We start from the raw sequence: 16,953 nt of genomic DNA on the forward strand, positions 1-16,953 counted from the left end.
GGGGCGCCTGGGTGGCTCAGTGGGTTAAGCCGCTGCCTTCAGCTCAGGTCATGATCTCAAGGTCCTGGGATCGAGTCCCGCATCGGGCTCTCTGCTCAGCAGGGAGCCTGCTTCCTCCTCTCTCTCTCTGCCTGCCTCTCTGCCTACTTGTGATCTCTGTCTGTCAAATAAATAAATAAAATCTTTAAAAAAAAAAAAAAAAACAGGCAAAGGTATGTGTGCTGGTATAGAAAATATGGAAGACTAAGAGGGGGAAAAAAGGAAGAGAATGGTTTACTATTTTAATTCCTTTCTAAGCTTTTAATTTAGATGCGTGTATAAATGTACCTTTAAAGAAAGGGCCTGAAAGGAGGGAGCCTTTTCCAGTTTTTCTTTTCCATCTGGATCTTTCAGTACAGTGTGAGTATTCTAATCTTGTGAATGCATTACTTTTGTTTTTTAAGGATCAGCAGTGGTTTTATCAGGATAGTGGATTACGGTCTCTTCTGTTTAAAACTTTCAGTTAAAAAACTTAAAACTATAGGATAAATAGGGGCGCCTGGGTGACTCAGTGGATTAAAGCCTCTGCCTTCCGCTCAGGTCATGATCACAGGGTCCTGGGATGGAGCCCCGTATGAGGCTCTCTGATCTGCTTCCCCCTCTCTCTCTGATGAGGGAGCAGGAGGCTGGCTGAGGACAAAGCAAGAGCTGGCACCTTGCACCCCCTCTTCACCCTTTCCCCTCCATAAGTGTAGCATCCCTCAGGCAGCCCTGACTGCCATGAACAATAAGCAAATAGTTAACTTGCAGAGCTCACAATCCTGCTAGACAGGAGTCTCCCTTGGCTTACAAATGTCCTAAATCTCACTAACAAAGACGATTGATAGCAGGATTGTGAGACCCCACCAAAAAGTCTCCCAAAGATCTTAATGTTAATGGCTGGTCTAAAGACAACATTGATCCAGCAGCAAGGGCAAGGCCTCCGGCAGGCCTGGAACATCCTGGCACCTTGTAGGCCCTCTTTAGCATATGAAAACTCCACTGAAACCTCCCTTCCCCTCACCTTCCCCCAACAGCAGGGTACATAACCTGCCATCCCTCACAACCCGGGGCAGCAGCTCTTCCTGCCCACGGGTCCTGTCCCCGTGCTTTAATAAACCACCATTTTGCACCAAAGATGTCTCAAGAATTCTTTCTTGGTCGTCGGCTCCGGACCTCAGCCCACCAAACCTCACCTAGGTTCTAGAACTTCATCATCTCTGCCTGCCTCTCTGCCTACTTGTGATCTCTCTCCCTTTGTCAAATAAATAAACACAATCTTAAAAATAAATAAATAAAATAAAATAAAGGTTGTGTTTATTTATTTGACAGAGAGAGACACAAAGAGAGAGAGGGAACACAAGCATGGGGAGTGGGAGAGGGAGAAGCAGGCTTCCCACTGAGCAGGGAGCCCCATCCGGTTCTTGATCCCAGAACCCTGGGATCATGACCTGAACCAAAGGCAGATGCTTAACAACTGAGCCACCCAGGCACCCCGAAAGGGGGTATTTTTTTTTTTTTTAAGACACATTTATTCAGCGTCATGATCAGACTATTACATTTAGCAATCAACAGCATGGGTGCAAAAAAAAAAAAAAAAAAACTACATTAAAACCCTTTGTTGGAATGCTTTACACTTTCCACAGAACAGAAACTAAAATAACCTGTTCTTAATAGTCACTCTGTGACATATGGTGGCATAAACTGGAACCGTCCAAGGTAAACTGGGCTGAGCAGCCATCCTATACATAGAAGGCGCTGACTGGAGATGTGGTCATCTGACCTCCAGGGGTTTACAAGTAGAAAAAAGACACACTTGGGCAGAAAAACAGAACAAAACAAAACAACAACAAAATCACAAAAGGTAAAATACTACAATCACATCTGAAATTCAAAGAGCTTGTAAGCCAACATAAGGTACAAAGGAAATGACCCAAGGCTCTGGGACAGGGGAATGACACATACGGGAGGCATTTGACAAAAGCTTGTAGGACAGATCCTCTGTTCCGGTAAAGGATCTGTGTGTGCAGGCAACCCTGGCTGCCTCTTACGAGCCTGCTGTCTTACCCAGAGGCAGTTCTAACCTTCCTGTGCCTATTTCCTCACTCATAATGTGGGAACAATAGTACATGCAACAAACGCATACTAATCTAACAATAAAGCCGGAAAATATATAAACACCATATACTTTAATTCAGAAAGCCACATATTCCCTGATTTAGGCCTGGCTGCTTAAAAAAAAAAAGAAAAGAAAAATGCAGATTTTTAGAGGCTTGGAGTATGTAAACCAGAAGATAAGGCGAAGCTCTGATTATGGATTCAGCCTATCTTTGACACAGTAAGACAGATTTGGCCAACCCCCCACACCCCCCACTGTACCTCCCTTGTGGTTTTTCTTTTATATTTTAAGATTTTTATTTATTTGAGAGAGAGAGATCACAAGTAGGCAGAGAAAAAGGCAGAGAGGAGGAAGCAGGCTCCCTGCTGAGCAGAAAGCCCGATGTGGGCTCAATCCCAGGACCCCTGAGCTCATGACCTGAGGCAGAGGCTTAACCCACTGAGCCACCCAGGTGCCCCCTCCCTTGTGGTTTCTTCAGTACTAGGAACGCTGGTTTTTGAGCCGGGTTCCTGACACAAGAGCTAAGAGTCTGGGAATCTCTGTGGTGTCATAGTGAGATGATTGGGGTGGGGGGCTGACTGCCAGAAAGACAAGGGAAAGACTGAGGGGTTGGAACTTTAAGCCAAACCCCCATCCTCCAGGAAAGGGTGGGGGGTGGGAGTTTGAGTTAATAATCAATCATGCCTACATGATGAAGCTTTCTAAAAGACCCTAACCGAAGGAGTTAGGAGAGGTGTGTTGGTGAACACATCATGTACCAGGAGGCTGGCTCACCCCAAACTCCACAAGGACAGAGCTTCTGTGCTGGGGACCCTCCCAGACTTCACTCCATGTCTTCATCTGGCTGTTCATCCTTATCCTTTATAATACACTGGTAAATATATCTGAGTTCTGTGAGCCATTCTAGCAAATTAACCAAGGGGGTTGTGGGAACCTTTGATTTATAGCACACAGGTTGGAAGTACAGGTGACAACCTGGGACATTCCAGTGAAGGTGTGGGAGAAGCGGGTTGTGGGACTGAGCTGGTAACCCGTGGGCTCTGTGCTAACTCCGTGGAGTTGGTGTCAGAAATGAGTCAAATGGGTGTCCACTGAGAACTGTAGAAAAGCCCATTCCATCTGGTGTCAGAAAAATTCTGCAATAAACAGTTTTCTCTTTAAAATCTACTTAGTTTAGCAGTAAAAGCTGAGAATGTTAGCAAGATAACTACCCTAAGGGACATTAGAACGTAGCCCAAGCTTAAGTAAGGGTCTCTGTGTGATGTATACATATTCTGGATTTAGTTAGTATAAAAGTGTTTTCTGGCAAGTGTGTTAACAAAAAGTCCCCTTCTGTGTGTGACATCTAGACTTACGATGCCTGCTTCAGAATGCACTATTAATTTTGAGGGGGTCCTGACAATGGCTTGTCTGGGAAAAGGCACTTGAATTCACTATTGAGTAACAAAGCAAAGAGACTCATCAGCTTTTCCTCCACAGTCCCTACTGAAGTAAATTCTGGGAGCACACACAGGTATTTCTTTTTTTGCAGAAGCAACCCCCGCCCCCAACCGAGCAGGGAGCCTAACTCAGAACTTGATCCCAGGACCCAGGGATTATGACCTGAGCTACCCAAGCATCCCCACAGATGCATTTCTTTAAAACAACTCAAATGGGACTCAAATGGGAGGGATTTCTTTTACACACAGACCAATAACATAAGAGTGTTGTGAAGACTGAAGGAGTTTTATATTCCATTATAAACTCTTAAACAGGGGCACCTGGGTGGCTCAGTCTGTTAAGCATCTGCCTTCAGTTCAAATAATGATCCCAGGGTTTTGGGATCAAGTCCCATATTAGGCTCCCTGCTCAGCAGAGTCTGTTTCTTTCTCTCACCCCCCCGAAATAAATAAATAAATAAATAAATAAATAAATAAATAAGAAAAATTCAGTGGGTTAAAGCCTCTGCCTTCTGCCTTCAGTTCAGGTCATGATCCCAGGGTCCTGGGATCAAGCCTCGCATCAGGCTCTCTGCTCAGCGGGAGCCTGCTTCCTCCTTTCTCTGCCTGCCTCTCTGCCTACTTGTGATCTGTCAAATACAGAAATCAAATCTTAAAAAAAATTTTTAGAACAAATCTTTGAATAAAGAGTAGATAATATATTTTTATGAGGCCAGACTAATACAGCGACAGTGGGAATGAAGGTACAAAAAGGATGGCAGAGTTCACTAGAAAATCCAACTGAGTATGATGGCTAACAGGACACGGGGCTATGGAAAACCTCAAGTCAGAGTCAATAAAACCAATTAAACCATCACCCTTCCCTTTATTTTTCTGCTGTGTGACCATTTACCACACCTTAAGTGATACCTTTCTGATCTTCACCATGGTAGGACAAAGGCAAACTATCACATAGATCAAAGTCCTGCAACCCCACATTATGCTGAGATTAAGTGTTCAAGGCCTGGGGAAAGTAAGAAAAAATATGCCCTGGTTACCCATTTGGACCTTCTAGTATCTCTTCACTGAAGAATGAGCTATCTTTAAAAGCTCTGTGTAAGCAAAGAGGTACTGAGTATCCAGGAGGTACTCATGGCTGTTTTAATCCCACTGTGCCAAATTCCAGAGTTGACATGTACTTTATGATCAGCTTGATTTCTAAGGGACCTAGGAATTCACCTATTTGGGTTAGCTGGGTAGGTTCTACATACTTGAGTGCTTCTGTTTTCAGTAAAGAAAGCTACCGGGCGCCTGGGTGGCTCAGTGGGTTAAGCCGCTGCCTTCGGCTCAGGTCATGATCTCGGGGTCCCGGGATCGAGTCCCACATCGGGCTCTCTGCTCAGCAGGGAGCCTGCTTCCTCCTCTCTCTCTCTGCCTGCCTCTCTGCCTACTTGTGATCTCTCTCTGTCAAATAAATAAATAAAAAATCTTTAAAAAAAAAAAAAGAAAGCTACCAATGGGGCACCTGGGTGGCTCAGTAGGTTAAGCCACTGCCTTCGGCTCAGATCATGATCTCAGGGTCTTGGGATGGAGCTCTGCATCAGCCTCTCTGCTCAGCAGGGAGCCTGCTTCTCTCTCTCTCTGCCTACTTGTGATCTTTCTCTGTCAAATAAATAAATAAAATCTTTTAAAAAAGGAAAGAAAGCTACTAACTACCCATCTCCTCTAGGTTTGGGTGCCTGGAAGTTGTCATTATTACGATAAATAATGCAGAAACTTTAAAATAACCCTTGGGTATTTATGAGGAAAGAACATTTACAACGACAAATCCAACTTAAATTATAAGACTCATAATATCTCGTTTTAGATATAAAACCTTGGCACTTTAGATATAAAATATCGAGATATAGAAGTTTACACTTTAGAAACCATTGGCACAAGGCAAACCACCGCTCCTACCCACTGTCACTGCATATTCATCAAACAAGACTATGAATTCTACCCTTACCTACAATCACAGTAGCCCATCTGAGTAACTTGGAAAGGCAGTTTCAGTGTCTTTCATGGGACTCCCTCTAAGATTTTTTTTTTTTTATTTGACAGAGAGAAAAATCACAAGAAGGCAGAGAATCGGCAGAGGGGTTGTGGGGGAGCAGGCTCCCTGCTAAGCAGAGAGCCTGATGCGGGGCTCGATCCCAGGACTCTGAGACCATGACCTGAGCCAAAGGCAGAAGAGAAGCTCAACCCAGTGAGCCACCCAGGCACCCAATTCAAGGGATTCTTAACCTTTTCTGAATCATGGACCATTTTCACAAATTGATGAAAGCTAATATACCCTTCTCCCTGGAACAGTGTTTCTCAAACTTGTTTTTCATTATCATCCCTGAGGAACGTTTTCAGACATGTTTTTCCATTATGTCCCATTAAATTTCAATACCACATACATACTCTGCATCTGTTTATGAGTGGTCCCTTGAAAGGTCACAAACAATGATGGCAGTTATTTTTCACCCCCTTAAGTGCATGTCCTGGACTCTAAATGACAGACCCAGGGGGACACATAAAATATGCCGTATGAACTCAAGGACTTTAGAAGCCAAAGCCAGGCCCCTTTCGGTGAGATCCATCTCAAAACACTAGTATGTAAAACAACAGCTAAATTTTTTTGCCTTCATTTCTAAAATGGATTTCTAATCATGAAAAATATACTTCAAATAATTTCAAATTAACTAAACTCTAAAATTACGTATGGGGCCTCAGCATCCATGTTCCAGCATCCCTTTTCAGTTTTCAAAAAGATCTTTTCAGAAACAATACATGAAATGACATTTGTGACCAGGACTGCACAGACACCCATAATCCGCCTGCTATTGCTTCTGGGGTCACTGTGAAAACTGCTTTAGTCATGTGACCAGTGATCCATCAAGGCTTCCTAGGGTCCATGAAATCAGGGATCACTCGCTTCTCACATGAATCTCTGGCTACCACATCAGCACATGGCACAGGCCTGGATGCCCTGTCAACTTACCTTAAGTGTGAGAGTTATAAATGACTCCCAGGAGAGGAAAGATGAGAAGTGTGTGGGGAGCAGGTGAAAGAGAAGTCTGCTTCACTTCACAAAGGAATCTTTTCCGTGGACCTTCAGAGGACCTGAAAGTGAGGCCCTCAATGTTCCTTAGGGGCCGTCACCATCTGAGCTTCGAAGGCCATGTTTTCAGCACTAAGCACACCAAATCTTACCTTACTTTTCTTACAGTACTCATTTCCAGGTACATATTCACTGCCATTTTATGACTGTACTGTCTTTCTTTCATTACAAGGTGGCTGCCATGCATCAGGAGGTCATTTGTTTTGTTCAGTGCTGTTTCCTGGGCCTAAAACTGTACCTTGCACATAGTAGGTGTTTAAATAGGGGTGCCTGGGTGGCTCAGTGAGTCAAGCGCCTGCTTTTGGCTCAGGTTATGATCCCAGGGTCCTGGGATCGAGTTCCACATGGCTTCCTGCTTAGCTGGGAGCCTGCTTCTCCCTCTCTCTCTCTGCCTGCTGCTCCCCCGGCTTGTGCTCTATCAAATAAATAAATAAATAAAATCTTTTTAAAAATGTATGTCTTGGGGGCGCCTGCGTGGCTCAGTGGGTTAAGCCTCTGCCTTCGGCTCAGGTCATGATCTCAGGGCCCTGGGATCGAGTCCCACATCGGGCTCTTTGCTTGGCAGGGAGCCTGCTTCCTCCTGTCTGTCTGTCCGCCTCTCTGCCTACTTGTGATCTCCATCAAATAAATAAATAAAATCTTTAAAAAAAAAATGTCTTGGATAAACCAGTGAGTAAGTATTTCAAAGTATCCTGCAAACTGCCTTGATTGCAAGCAAAACAAGTGCCTCTTCTGTGAAGGGCAGAACACTAGAAGATGCTAGGGACACCTGACTGGCTCAGTCCGTTAAGAGCCAGACTCTTGGTTTGGCTCAGGTCAGGATCTCCTGGGGTAGTGGGATGAGCCTTGCAGACTCAGGGCTCCAGGTTCAGCAGAGAGTTTGCCTAAAGATTCTCGCTCTCTCCCCTTCCCTCTACTCACAGGGGTGAGCTCAAGCTCTCTCTCAAATAAATACACCAATCTTAAAAAACAAAAACAAAAAAAAAAAAAACCCTAGAAGATGCTACTTTGGAGAACCCACAGCCAATCACTAACACCAACTGCACTTTAGCTCCCTGTGGATGGGGTTTAAGAGAAAGGAGTGGTGACTAAGAACATGCTTATTAGAAGTGCTGGAAATTTGTCCTTTTAGTCAAAGTGCTGGGGAAACGAATTAACCCAAGAGGTAGATGGAAACTGAAGATCACTAGAAAATGCAATAGAGGCTCTCAAATGTAGGCTGCTGCACTTTCTCCAGTGGAAAGTCCCAAGAACAATCAACAAAGCCCAGCACCATTAACTCCAAGCTCTGATGAGCCCAAGGTGAGGCATAGTTATTGGCAGCAGGAACTACACTTAAACTTCCCAAAGGAATTTTTGAGGTTTTGTCCTGAAAAGGAATACACAGTTGAACTTTTTCTTGATGATTTTCTTAATATTTTTTCTCTAGCTCTCTTTAAGAATACAGTATTTAAGGGGTGGCTGGGTGGCGCAGTGGGTTAAAGCCTCTGCCTTCAGCTCAGGTCATGATCCCAGGGTCCTGAGATTGAGCCCACATCGGGCTCTCTGCTCAGCAGGGAGCCTGCTTCCTGCTCTCTCTCTGCCTGCCTCTCTGCCTACTTGTGATCTCTGTCAAATAAATAAGTAAAATCTTTAAAAACAAACAAACAAACAGAAGAATACAGTATTTTATACATGTAACACAAAATATGTGTTAATTAACTGTTTATGTCATTGGTAAGGCTTAGAGAGCAGGCTATCAGCAGGCTACGTTTTTGAGGAATCAAAATTTAGATTTGGATTCTCAACTGCAGAGTTGCTCCTAACCCCTGTGTTGTTCGAGGGCCGACTGTATTATCTATCCTTAAATTGAGTGAAATCAAAATTACGTATTTTGGGACACTCCAGATAATAGGACTTATCACCTGGGAAGAAATTAAAAAAAAAAAAAGAATTACACACATCTGTGGCCAACTGATAAGGGCTTTTCCCTCCCTAACAGCAATGACACACACACTTGCACTATACAATTTATAAGGAGCTGTTTCCTCTACCTCCATTTACAAAATGGAACATATTAAGATGGGGGAGGTTACAACTTAAATGCTTAGAGATACAGTGGGCAGGCCAAGTACATAAAGACCGAGTAGTGTATGTCCTTTCCAAAAGGAGCACTATGGGTGCCATGTGGGAACACTGATCTGGTGCCACAGATCTTCACATTTTTCAGGCAGAGAGCCATAACCATATTTTTCCATAAAAAATTCCCAATTTTAGGGACATCTGGGTGGCTCAGTTGGTTGGACGACTGACTGCCTTCGGCTCAGGTCATGATCCTGGAGTCCCGGGATCGAGTCCCGCATCGGACTCCCAGCTCCATGCGGAGTCGGCTTCTCTCTCTGACCTTCTCCTCGTTCATGCTCTCTCTCACTCTCTCTCAAGTAAATAAATTAAAAAAAAATCTTAAAAAAAAAAAATTCCCAATTTTAGGGGCACCTGGTTGGCTCAGTGGGTTAAGGCCTCTGCCTTCAGCTCAGGTCATGATCCCAGGGTCCTGAGATCCAGCCCTGCATGGGGCTCTCTGCTCAGCAGGGAGCCTGCTTCCCCCTCTCTCCACCTGCCTCTCTGCCTACTTGTGATCAAAATCTTTTAAAAAATAAATCTCAATTCTACAAACTACAAGTCACATAAAGCCTGTTGGAGGCCTCTTGGGAGCGGAGGGTTTATAATCTCAGTGTGCTTTCCACGGTAGACTGGCGCCCTACCTGAATGCTAGAAACACGCAGAGCAGTATCAGCTTTCCTCCACCTCCAGCTGCAAGGGTCCGGTTTCAGGACACCCTTGTCCAGAGTCCAAGTATCCACTACTTACCACCACACCCCTTGCCATCTGTCCTCCCAACACCCAGTCCCTGCCCAACACTTTCAGCCTTGAACCCGACTGCACTCCTATCACTTGCTTATCATGACATCAGCCCAGACTCCTGACTTAACTCCCCTCATCCCCATACATCCTATACTGTTCTCATCCCTCTTCCCCCTAACTTCCAGGGTTTGGGAACTTAGCAATTGCCTTAAGCAAAATCTCTTATTTTCTCATCTCCTCTCTGAACATTCTCATCACATTCTCCTTACTCTAACCAAACCCTTCCTCCCTCAAAGACATTTCCAAGAGGGTAGGTCTCCTTGCACCTGGTGCTGCTTCTACAGTGTTCTGCCCTCTCCAAAGTCCAGCTATTAATCACCATCAAAACAGACTGTACCCCACCTTGTGCATCATCTGCCCAGATCACTACTCCTCATTTCATGACTTTAGCTCCTGGCTCACTATCTCTTGTGCTGCCTCCCTCATCATTCCCAGTAATTTCCATACCCAGGTTGGTGACCCTCAGACCATCCTGGCCTCTTGGTTCCTAAACCTCTTCTCCAGTGATCTTGCCCTCCCCTCAGCTTCGTCCCACAATGGTTATGTCTAGACCTTGTCTCAAGAAACACAACTTCTTGGAATCTCAGTTTCAAGCATCTCACTCACTGCCCATCATATCCTTTCTTTCCAGTTCATGCCCTCCAAAACCTCAACTCCAACAATTCACCGACCCTATCTGCTCTCTACCCCTCAGCCCCCTCACGTCTTCACAAAGATCAAATTCCTTGACCAATCATTACCATCACCCCCTCACACACATTCACTACACAGTCCCCACCTCACCATACTCATCTAGTGGCACCTATGCAGTTGCATGGGGCTGGAGAAACGTCACTCTTAGTGGAAGACCCTGTTGCCTGAAAAAAAAATCAAAACTACCTCCTCGTTCAAATTAAACTACTGAAAGCTTTCAAACAAACAGAACTTCAGATAAGCAAGGTCATTAGTTCACCCAACGAGACAAGAGTACTTCTGAAAGGTCAGGAGGTCCACCCAGCTGCAGCAGCCAGAAAGGCCACCAGGGAAAGGCCTCTGAAGCCAGACTTGACTTTGTCAATTACGACTGCATGATCTTAGGCAAGATCTGTAGCTTGACCACCCAACCACGCTGTTTCAAGGATCAGAACTCAGTAAGCAATAGAGTTTAGCCCTAAATTCGGTTTTGATTAAGTCCCAGAGCAGGTAACTAAAAGGCATATCCTAACATGATTATGTCATTGAAAAAAGACATGTCAAATTCTAGTTCAGACTGCAAGTATGTTCAGCACCTGAATTTTTTTTTTTTTAAGATTTTTATTTATTTATTTGACAGACAGAAATCATAAGTAGGCAGAGAGGCAGGCAGAGAGAGAAAGAGGGAAGCAGGCTCCCTGCCAAGCAGAGAGCCCGATGCAGGGCTCGATCCCAGGACCCTGGGATCATGGCCTGAATTGAAAGCAGAGGCTTGGGACGCCTGGGTGGCTCAGTTGGTTACGCAGCTGCCTTTGGCTCAGGTCATGATCCCAGCGTCCTGGGATGGAGTCCCACATCGGGCTCCTTGCTCAGCAGGGAGCCTGCTTCTCCCTCTGCCTCTGCCTGCCATTCTGTCTTCCTGTGCTCGCTCTCTCCCCCTCTCTCTCTCTGATAAATAAATAAAATCTTTAAAAAAAAAAAAAAAAAAAAAGAAAGAAAGCAGAGGCTTGAACCTACTGAGCCACCCAGGTGCCCCCTGAATTTTTTTCCTATGAGTTGTTTTAATTTTTTAGATTTTATTTATTTATTTGACAGAGAGACAGGGAGAGAGCATAAGTAGGCAGAGTGGTAGGCAGAGGGAGAGGGAGAAGCAAGCTATCCAATGAGCAGGGAGCCCAACACGGGGCTCCATCCCAGGACCCTGGGATCATGACCTGAGCGGAATGCAGATGGTTAACTGACTGAGCCGCCCACCCAGGCGTCCCTGTTTTATCTATGTGTTTTTTAAGATTTCATTTATTTATCTGAGAGAGCACGCACAGGCAGGGGGAAAGGCAGAGCAAGTGAGAGAAGTAGACTCTCCACTGAGCAGGATGATGACATCAGGACCTGAGCCAAAGGGAGACGCTTAACCGCTGAGCCACCCAGGTACCTAACACCTACCTCCACTCTTGATTCCTTGACCTACCAGAGCTGATTCTCTCCCCAATAGCCCCTGACATCCCCATTAGCTCATTTTTCCCTCTCTGCCTCTGACGTGGGTAAATTAATAGACTTCAGAAATCACCACAGGTGGGACGCCAGGGTGGCTCAGTGGGTTAAAGCCTCTGCCTTCAGCTCAGGTCAGCTCAGCAGGCAGCCTGCTTCCTCCTCTCTCTCTCTCTCTGCCTGCCTATGATCTCTGTCAAATAAATAAATAAAATCTTTTAAAAAAATAAATAAATTACAGAAGTCACCACAGGTGATAAGCGGCACACAAACCCTCCTTTTTTTCTTTCCACCCAAAACGGTGGCCTACAAAGTCACCGAGCTCCAGCCTACTTCTCCCACCTCACATCCTCCTCCAATTCTCTCCCCACCCCCACTTCTACTCCCGCTAGGATGATTCTGTGTCTTTTCCTTGAATACTACCAGGCTTCCTCCAAACTGGAGGCCTCTGACTCCATTACCTCCATGGACTCTCACCCACCAGAGGTCTTTGTGTTAGGGCTCAAGACCTCACCCTCCTCAGAGAGGCCTCCCCTGACCGACCACCTGAGCTAAAGCAGCCCCATCATCTTACATCACGCTGTTTGTGTACTTCACCTTGTTCATTTACTTCTTAGTAATTTAATACTGCGGTGACTGCTCTTTACCTAAATGTTTACTCACTGTCTCTGTCTCTCCCACTAGAATACAAGCTAAGTGTTGGGACCTGGCTTGTCTGAGTCACAACTGTTACCACCGGTGCCAGCATCATCCCTGACACATAGCAGGGGCTCAATAAGTTTTGCTGAATCAGTGAATTCTCATTTGAAAAGAGGGTTTTTTCCCAAAGCCTGGCTGTGCTTGTCTGAAGCATTTGAGGTTATGACAACACTTGTTCAAAATGACCTTCCCAAGCCAAACTTCTGGAGAATGTAGAGATTTAAATAGGGCCTTATTCTCCACCAACCTATAAGGACCAGTTCCACAACCACAACCCCAGCTTCTCAAGGCCAATACTCTTCTTATCCCAAGGAGTCCCCACTCTTGCACCTTTGCAAAGTTTCTCCCCTCCAACACTTTTGCTTTTCTTCTTCTTCCTGAGGCATCATTTTGGAGCCGCTCTACTGCAACTGAACCAGGTAAGATTTCTCGAGAGGCCGTGGTCCAGTATCTAAAGAGGTGGGCGTGGGGGCTTCTTGCCAGAGGCTAAACTGCCATTACGTCACCTAATCCAATCCCCACCCTCTCAAGCCCGGCCTCTCAGGGCTCCCCTAGGCCACAGAACTTTCCTCTGCCAGAAGGCTGGTCTTCTGTTGGGCCTCTCACCCCCTTCCTGCCACAGGAAGGGCCAATGCCACTCCTTCCTGGTCAATACCCCTAAGTCTCCTCCCTCACCCGCAGGAAACCTTCCCAACTCGGGCTCCGCCGCCCGTCCTCAGTCCCAGGGGCTCCCAAACCTCAGCCCCAGGCTCAATCTCCTACAGCCCGCTCCACCACACCCCACGAGCTTCACCAGGTCTCCCAATTCCCTCTCCCGCCTATTCGCCCGGCTCAGACCTTGCCCAAGTCCCCTCGCGCCCCGCCCTCCGCCTGTCGGCCTTCCACTCCTCCCGGGAGACCCGCCCTGGCCCTCACCGTGGACGCCACGTTCTCCGTCGGCCGCCTCAGCCCGGAAGAGGAGCAGCGAAGCCAACAGGGCGAGGAAAGCCCCGCACAGCCTCAGCCCACACAGCTGCGCCATGACGGGTTCCACCCCGCAGCGCCCGCGAAGCCTCGAGCCGCTGGCCGTTAGGGTCTCGCGATCAGGTGCGGGAGGACCCTCGCCGCGCACGCGCGCTAGAGAGCCTCGTGTTCAGGTGCTGGCGCTCCCAGAGGGTCTGTGAGGTGCTGCGCCGGCGCTCCTGCCGAAGCCTCCGGGAAACCCCCCACCCTCCACCTCGCCGGACCTTCGGTTTGCGGACACCTGCCTCCTACGGCCACGACGCCTCTGTCCGCCCCTCACTGGCCCCTTTTAGTCAGTCAGTCAGTCACTCAGCGACTCTTCCACGGTTCAGAACCCCGCCAACCTCCCAAACACTCGGTGGGCGCTAAAGCCAATGGCGGCCGCCTCCGCGCAGCTAAGGAAGGTGGCCGGTCGGGAGGGGGGCGGGGCGCACCTGGCGAGGCGGGGCGCGTAGAGCGCAGGCGCAGGGAGCAGGCACCTGAGCGAGGATCCTCCCCCCCTCCGCGCACCTGGGCTGGCCCCTGGATGGGGGAGAGGGGGCGGGACCTAGCCTGTGGAGAGAAGCAAACCTGCTGAGCCCTGGGGCTCCTGCTACCCTGATCCTGGGTTTGGTGACGTCCTGCTACTGAAACAAAGGCAGAAGAAAAAATTATTAAATTTCCTTAGAGCCCACTGACCAGCTCAGTTGCCTTGATGTTTTGGCTAGAGCCAAAAATTCTAGCTCGAACCTCCCCCCACCTCCACTCCTGGGTGGGACTCCTGATAAGTCTTCCAAGAATCTCCCAACTATCTTAATGTTAATCCCTTGCTAGAGGGGAAAAACAACAGTAACTTGCAGGTCCTCTTTAGCATGGGAAAGTTCTTTTGAAACCTCCCTTTTTCCTTACCTCCCTCTCCCAACTCCTAAGTCTATAAGGGGCCACTCCTCCTGACCCGGTTGCTCCTCTTTCTGCCCAAGGGTCCTGTCCCCCTGCTTTAATAAACCACCATTTTGCACCAAAGATGTCTTAAGAATTCTTTCTTGGCCATTGGCTTCGAATCTTAACATCGTCTCTCCTACATCAGTACCTTCACTCTTGGGCTGGGCCTGGGGGTCGGAGAAGAGGGTACAGAATGCTCTTCCTGGAAATCAGTGGTTCCTGAAAATGTGGTGATGACGCTTGCCTCATTTTTACCCTCCTTTGAGGGTGAGGAATTTACTCCTTCCTAAATTGAACATTCACTCAACGCCTACTGAGCATGTTCCTGGGAACCCAGCAATGACCACGCCAGACTAGTCCTTTCCTCACTAGACAGGAACAACCAAGAGTAGTGATGACAGAAGCACAGGACAGACTGACTAGAATGATTGGGGATGGGACAGGGGAGCACAGACAATGATCAGGGACTGAGGTGGTGGGAGTGAGGAGGTGGCTTTGATAATGAACCTGAAGGATCAGAAGCGCTGATGGAGAAACATTCTAAGCATCTGGAACAGCAAATGCAAAGGCCCTAGGCAAGGAAGACAACAATGCCTTACAGGATCCAGGGCTGTTCCCAGTCTTCAGGCTCCCTCCTCACTTAACGTGTGAGGAGCCTTAATTGGGTTATCAAAATGGTGTCTACCTGAAGCAATTGAGCTTTTGTGTCCATTTTTTTGTTTATTTGTTTTATTTTTAAATAGTCTCTACACCCAGCATGAGGCAGGAACTCAGTAACCTCAAGTTCAAGCAAGAGTCATGTGCTGTACCAACTGAGCCAACCAGGTGTCCTCACCATTTCTTTTTTATTAAAAAACTTTTTTGCCCACCATCTTCTTTAATCTTTTAGTGAGGTCCAAGGACTCAAGGTCAAGAGTCTCAATGTGAGAACAAAGATCTCTCCAGCACCTGAACCCCCCGACCCCACCCCATTTCTCTAAGCCAGGAATTTAGCCGGAAAACAGGACTGTGGTGAGAGTTGAGGCTGGAAAGGAGTCACAGGTCCATTCACGCATCTGTTCATTTGGCATATTCATTGAGCACCCACTATGAGCCAGGTACTGTTGCAAATGCCGGAGAAGATACAACAAGGAACAAAGCAAAATCCCTGTCCCGTTGGAGCTCTTTTTTTTTTTTTTTTTAAGATTTTATTTATTTATTTGACAGAGAGATCACAACTAGGCAGAGAGGCAGGCAGAGAGAGAAGGGGAAGCAGGCTCCCTGCTGAGCAGAGAGCCTGATCAGGGGCTCCATCCCAGAACTCTGAAATCATGACCTAAGCCGAAGGAAGAGGCTTTAACCCACTGAGCCACCCAGGCACCCCAGAACTCATTTTGTAATGTTGTGAACAGTGGTAGGACTAGGATATTTGACACCTGGAGGGGATAACTTCTTTATACTTCCTCCTCTCTACCAGAAAATTATTTTCAATAATAATCATGTAAGAGTCATTAATTTGTTCTTTAGTCTTAAAATTAACAACTGAGGGGTGCCTGGGTGGCTCAGTGGGTTAAAGTCTCTGCCTTCGACTCAGGTCATGATCTCAGGGTCGTGGGATGGAGCCTCACATCGGGCTCTCTGCTCAGCAGGGAGCCTGCTTCCCTTCTTCCCTCTCTGCCTGTCTCTCTGCCCGCTTGTGATCTATGTCTGTCAAATAACTAAATAAATAAATCTTAAAAAAAAAAAAGAAAGAAAACTACTACAAATACAATGTTTACTAAAGGACACAGTAATAAAAATAACTAACTGGAAGCCTATTATTAAAACTCAATGGGGGACTGGGGCATCTGGGTGACTCAGTCAGTTAAGTGGCTGCCTTTGGCTCAGGCTCTTGGGCTTCTGGAATCCAGCCCTACATCAGCTCCCTGTTCAGCTGGGAGACTGCTTTTCCCTCTGCCTCTCCCCGCTTCATTCTCTCTCTCTCTCTCTCTCTGTCTCTCTACCCCCCTCTCTCAAATAAATAAAATCTTAAAAAAACAAAAACAAAAACTGGAGTGTGAGTGGCTCAGTCATTGAAACAGGTGACTCTTGATTTCAGCTCAGGTCAGGATCTCAGGATCTTGAGATGATGCCCATATTGGGCTCTGAGCTCAGCAGAGAGTTTGCTTCTCTTCCTCTCCCTCTGTCCCTCCCCCCACTTCTGCTCTCTGTTTCTCTCTCTCTTTCAAATAAATAAATAAATCTTAAAAAAATAAAACTCAACAGTAATTGTATCAATTGTTTACAAGCAGACCAACAAATGATTCTGGATTATTTTGGAGGATTATTTTATCACTGATACACCTTAGAATTTGTCAGTGCATGGTCTAATAAAAACTGGGCCAACTTTCGGTAGGTTTTACTTGTTTATATTTTATTTTATTTTAAGATTTTATTTATTTATTTGAAAGACAGAGATCACAAGTAAGCAGAGAGGCAGGCAGAGAGAGGGGGAAGCAGGCTCCCTGCTGAGCAGAGAGCCCAATGTGGGTCTCGATTCCAAGACCCTGAGATTATGACCTGAGCAGAAGGCACAGGTTTAACCC

At 46.6% G+C, this 16,953-nt stretch overlaps 1 protein-coding gene across 1 annotated transcript in view; it reads right to left on the bottom strand.

Moving 5' to 3' along the window:
• The window catches only part of SPINT2 (serine peptidase inhibitor, Kunitz type 2), a 31,333-nt gene extending 17,429 nt beyond the window's left edge, over positions 1-13,904 (bottom strand). Inside the window, exon 1 of the mRNA XM_059381506.1 lies at positions 13,382-13,904. Within this exon, the coding sequence (XP_059237489.1) occupies positions 13,382-13,487 (106 nt within the window). The 5' untranslated portion in view covers positions 13,488-13,904. The remainder of the gene's footprint in view (positions 1-13,381) is intronic.
• Between the last annotated feature and the right edge of the window lie 3,049 nt (positions 13,905-16,953).

The sequence above is a fragment of the Mustela nigripes genome, chromosome 17, assembly GCF_022355385.1.
Source record: "Mustela nigripes isolate SB6536 chromosome 17, MUSNIG.SB6536, whole genome shotgun sequence".
Taxonomy (NCBI): domain Eukaryota; kingdom Metazoa; phylum Chordata; class Mammalia; order Carnivora; family Mustelidae; genus Mustela; species Mustela nigripes.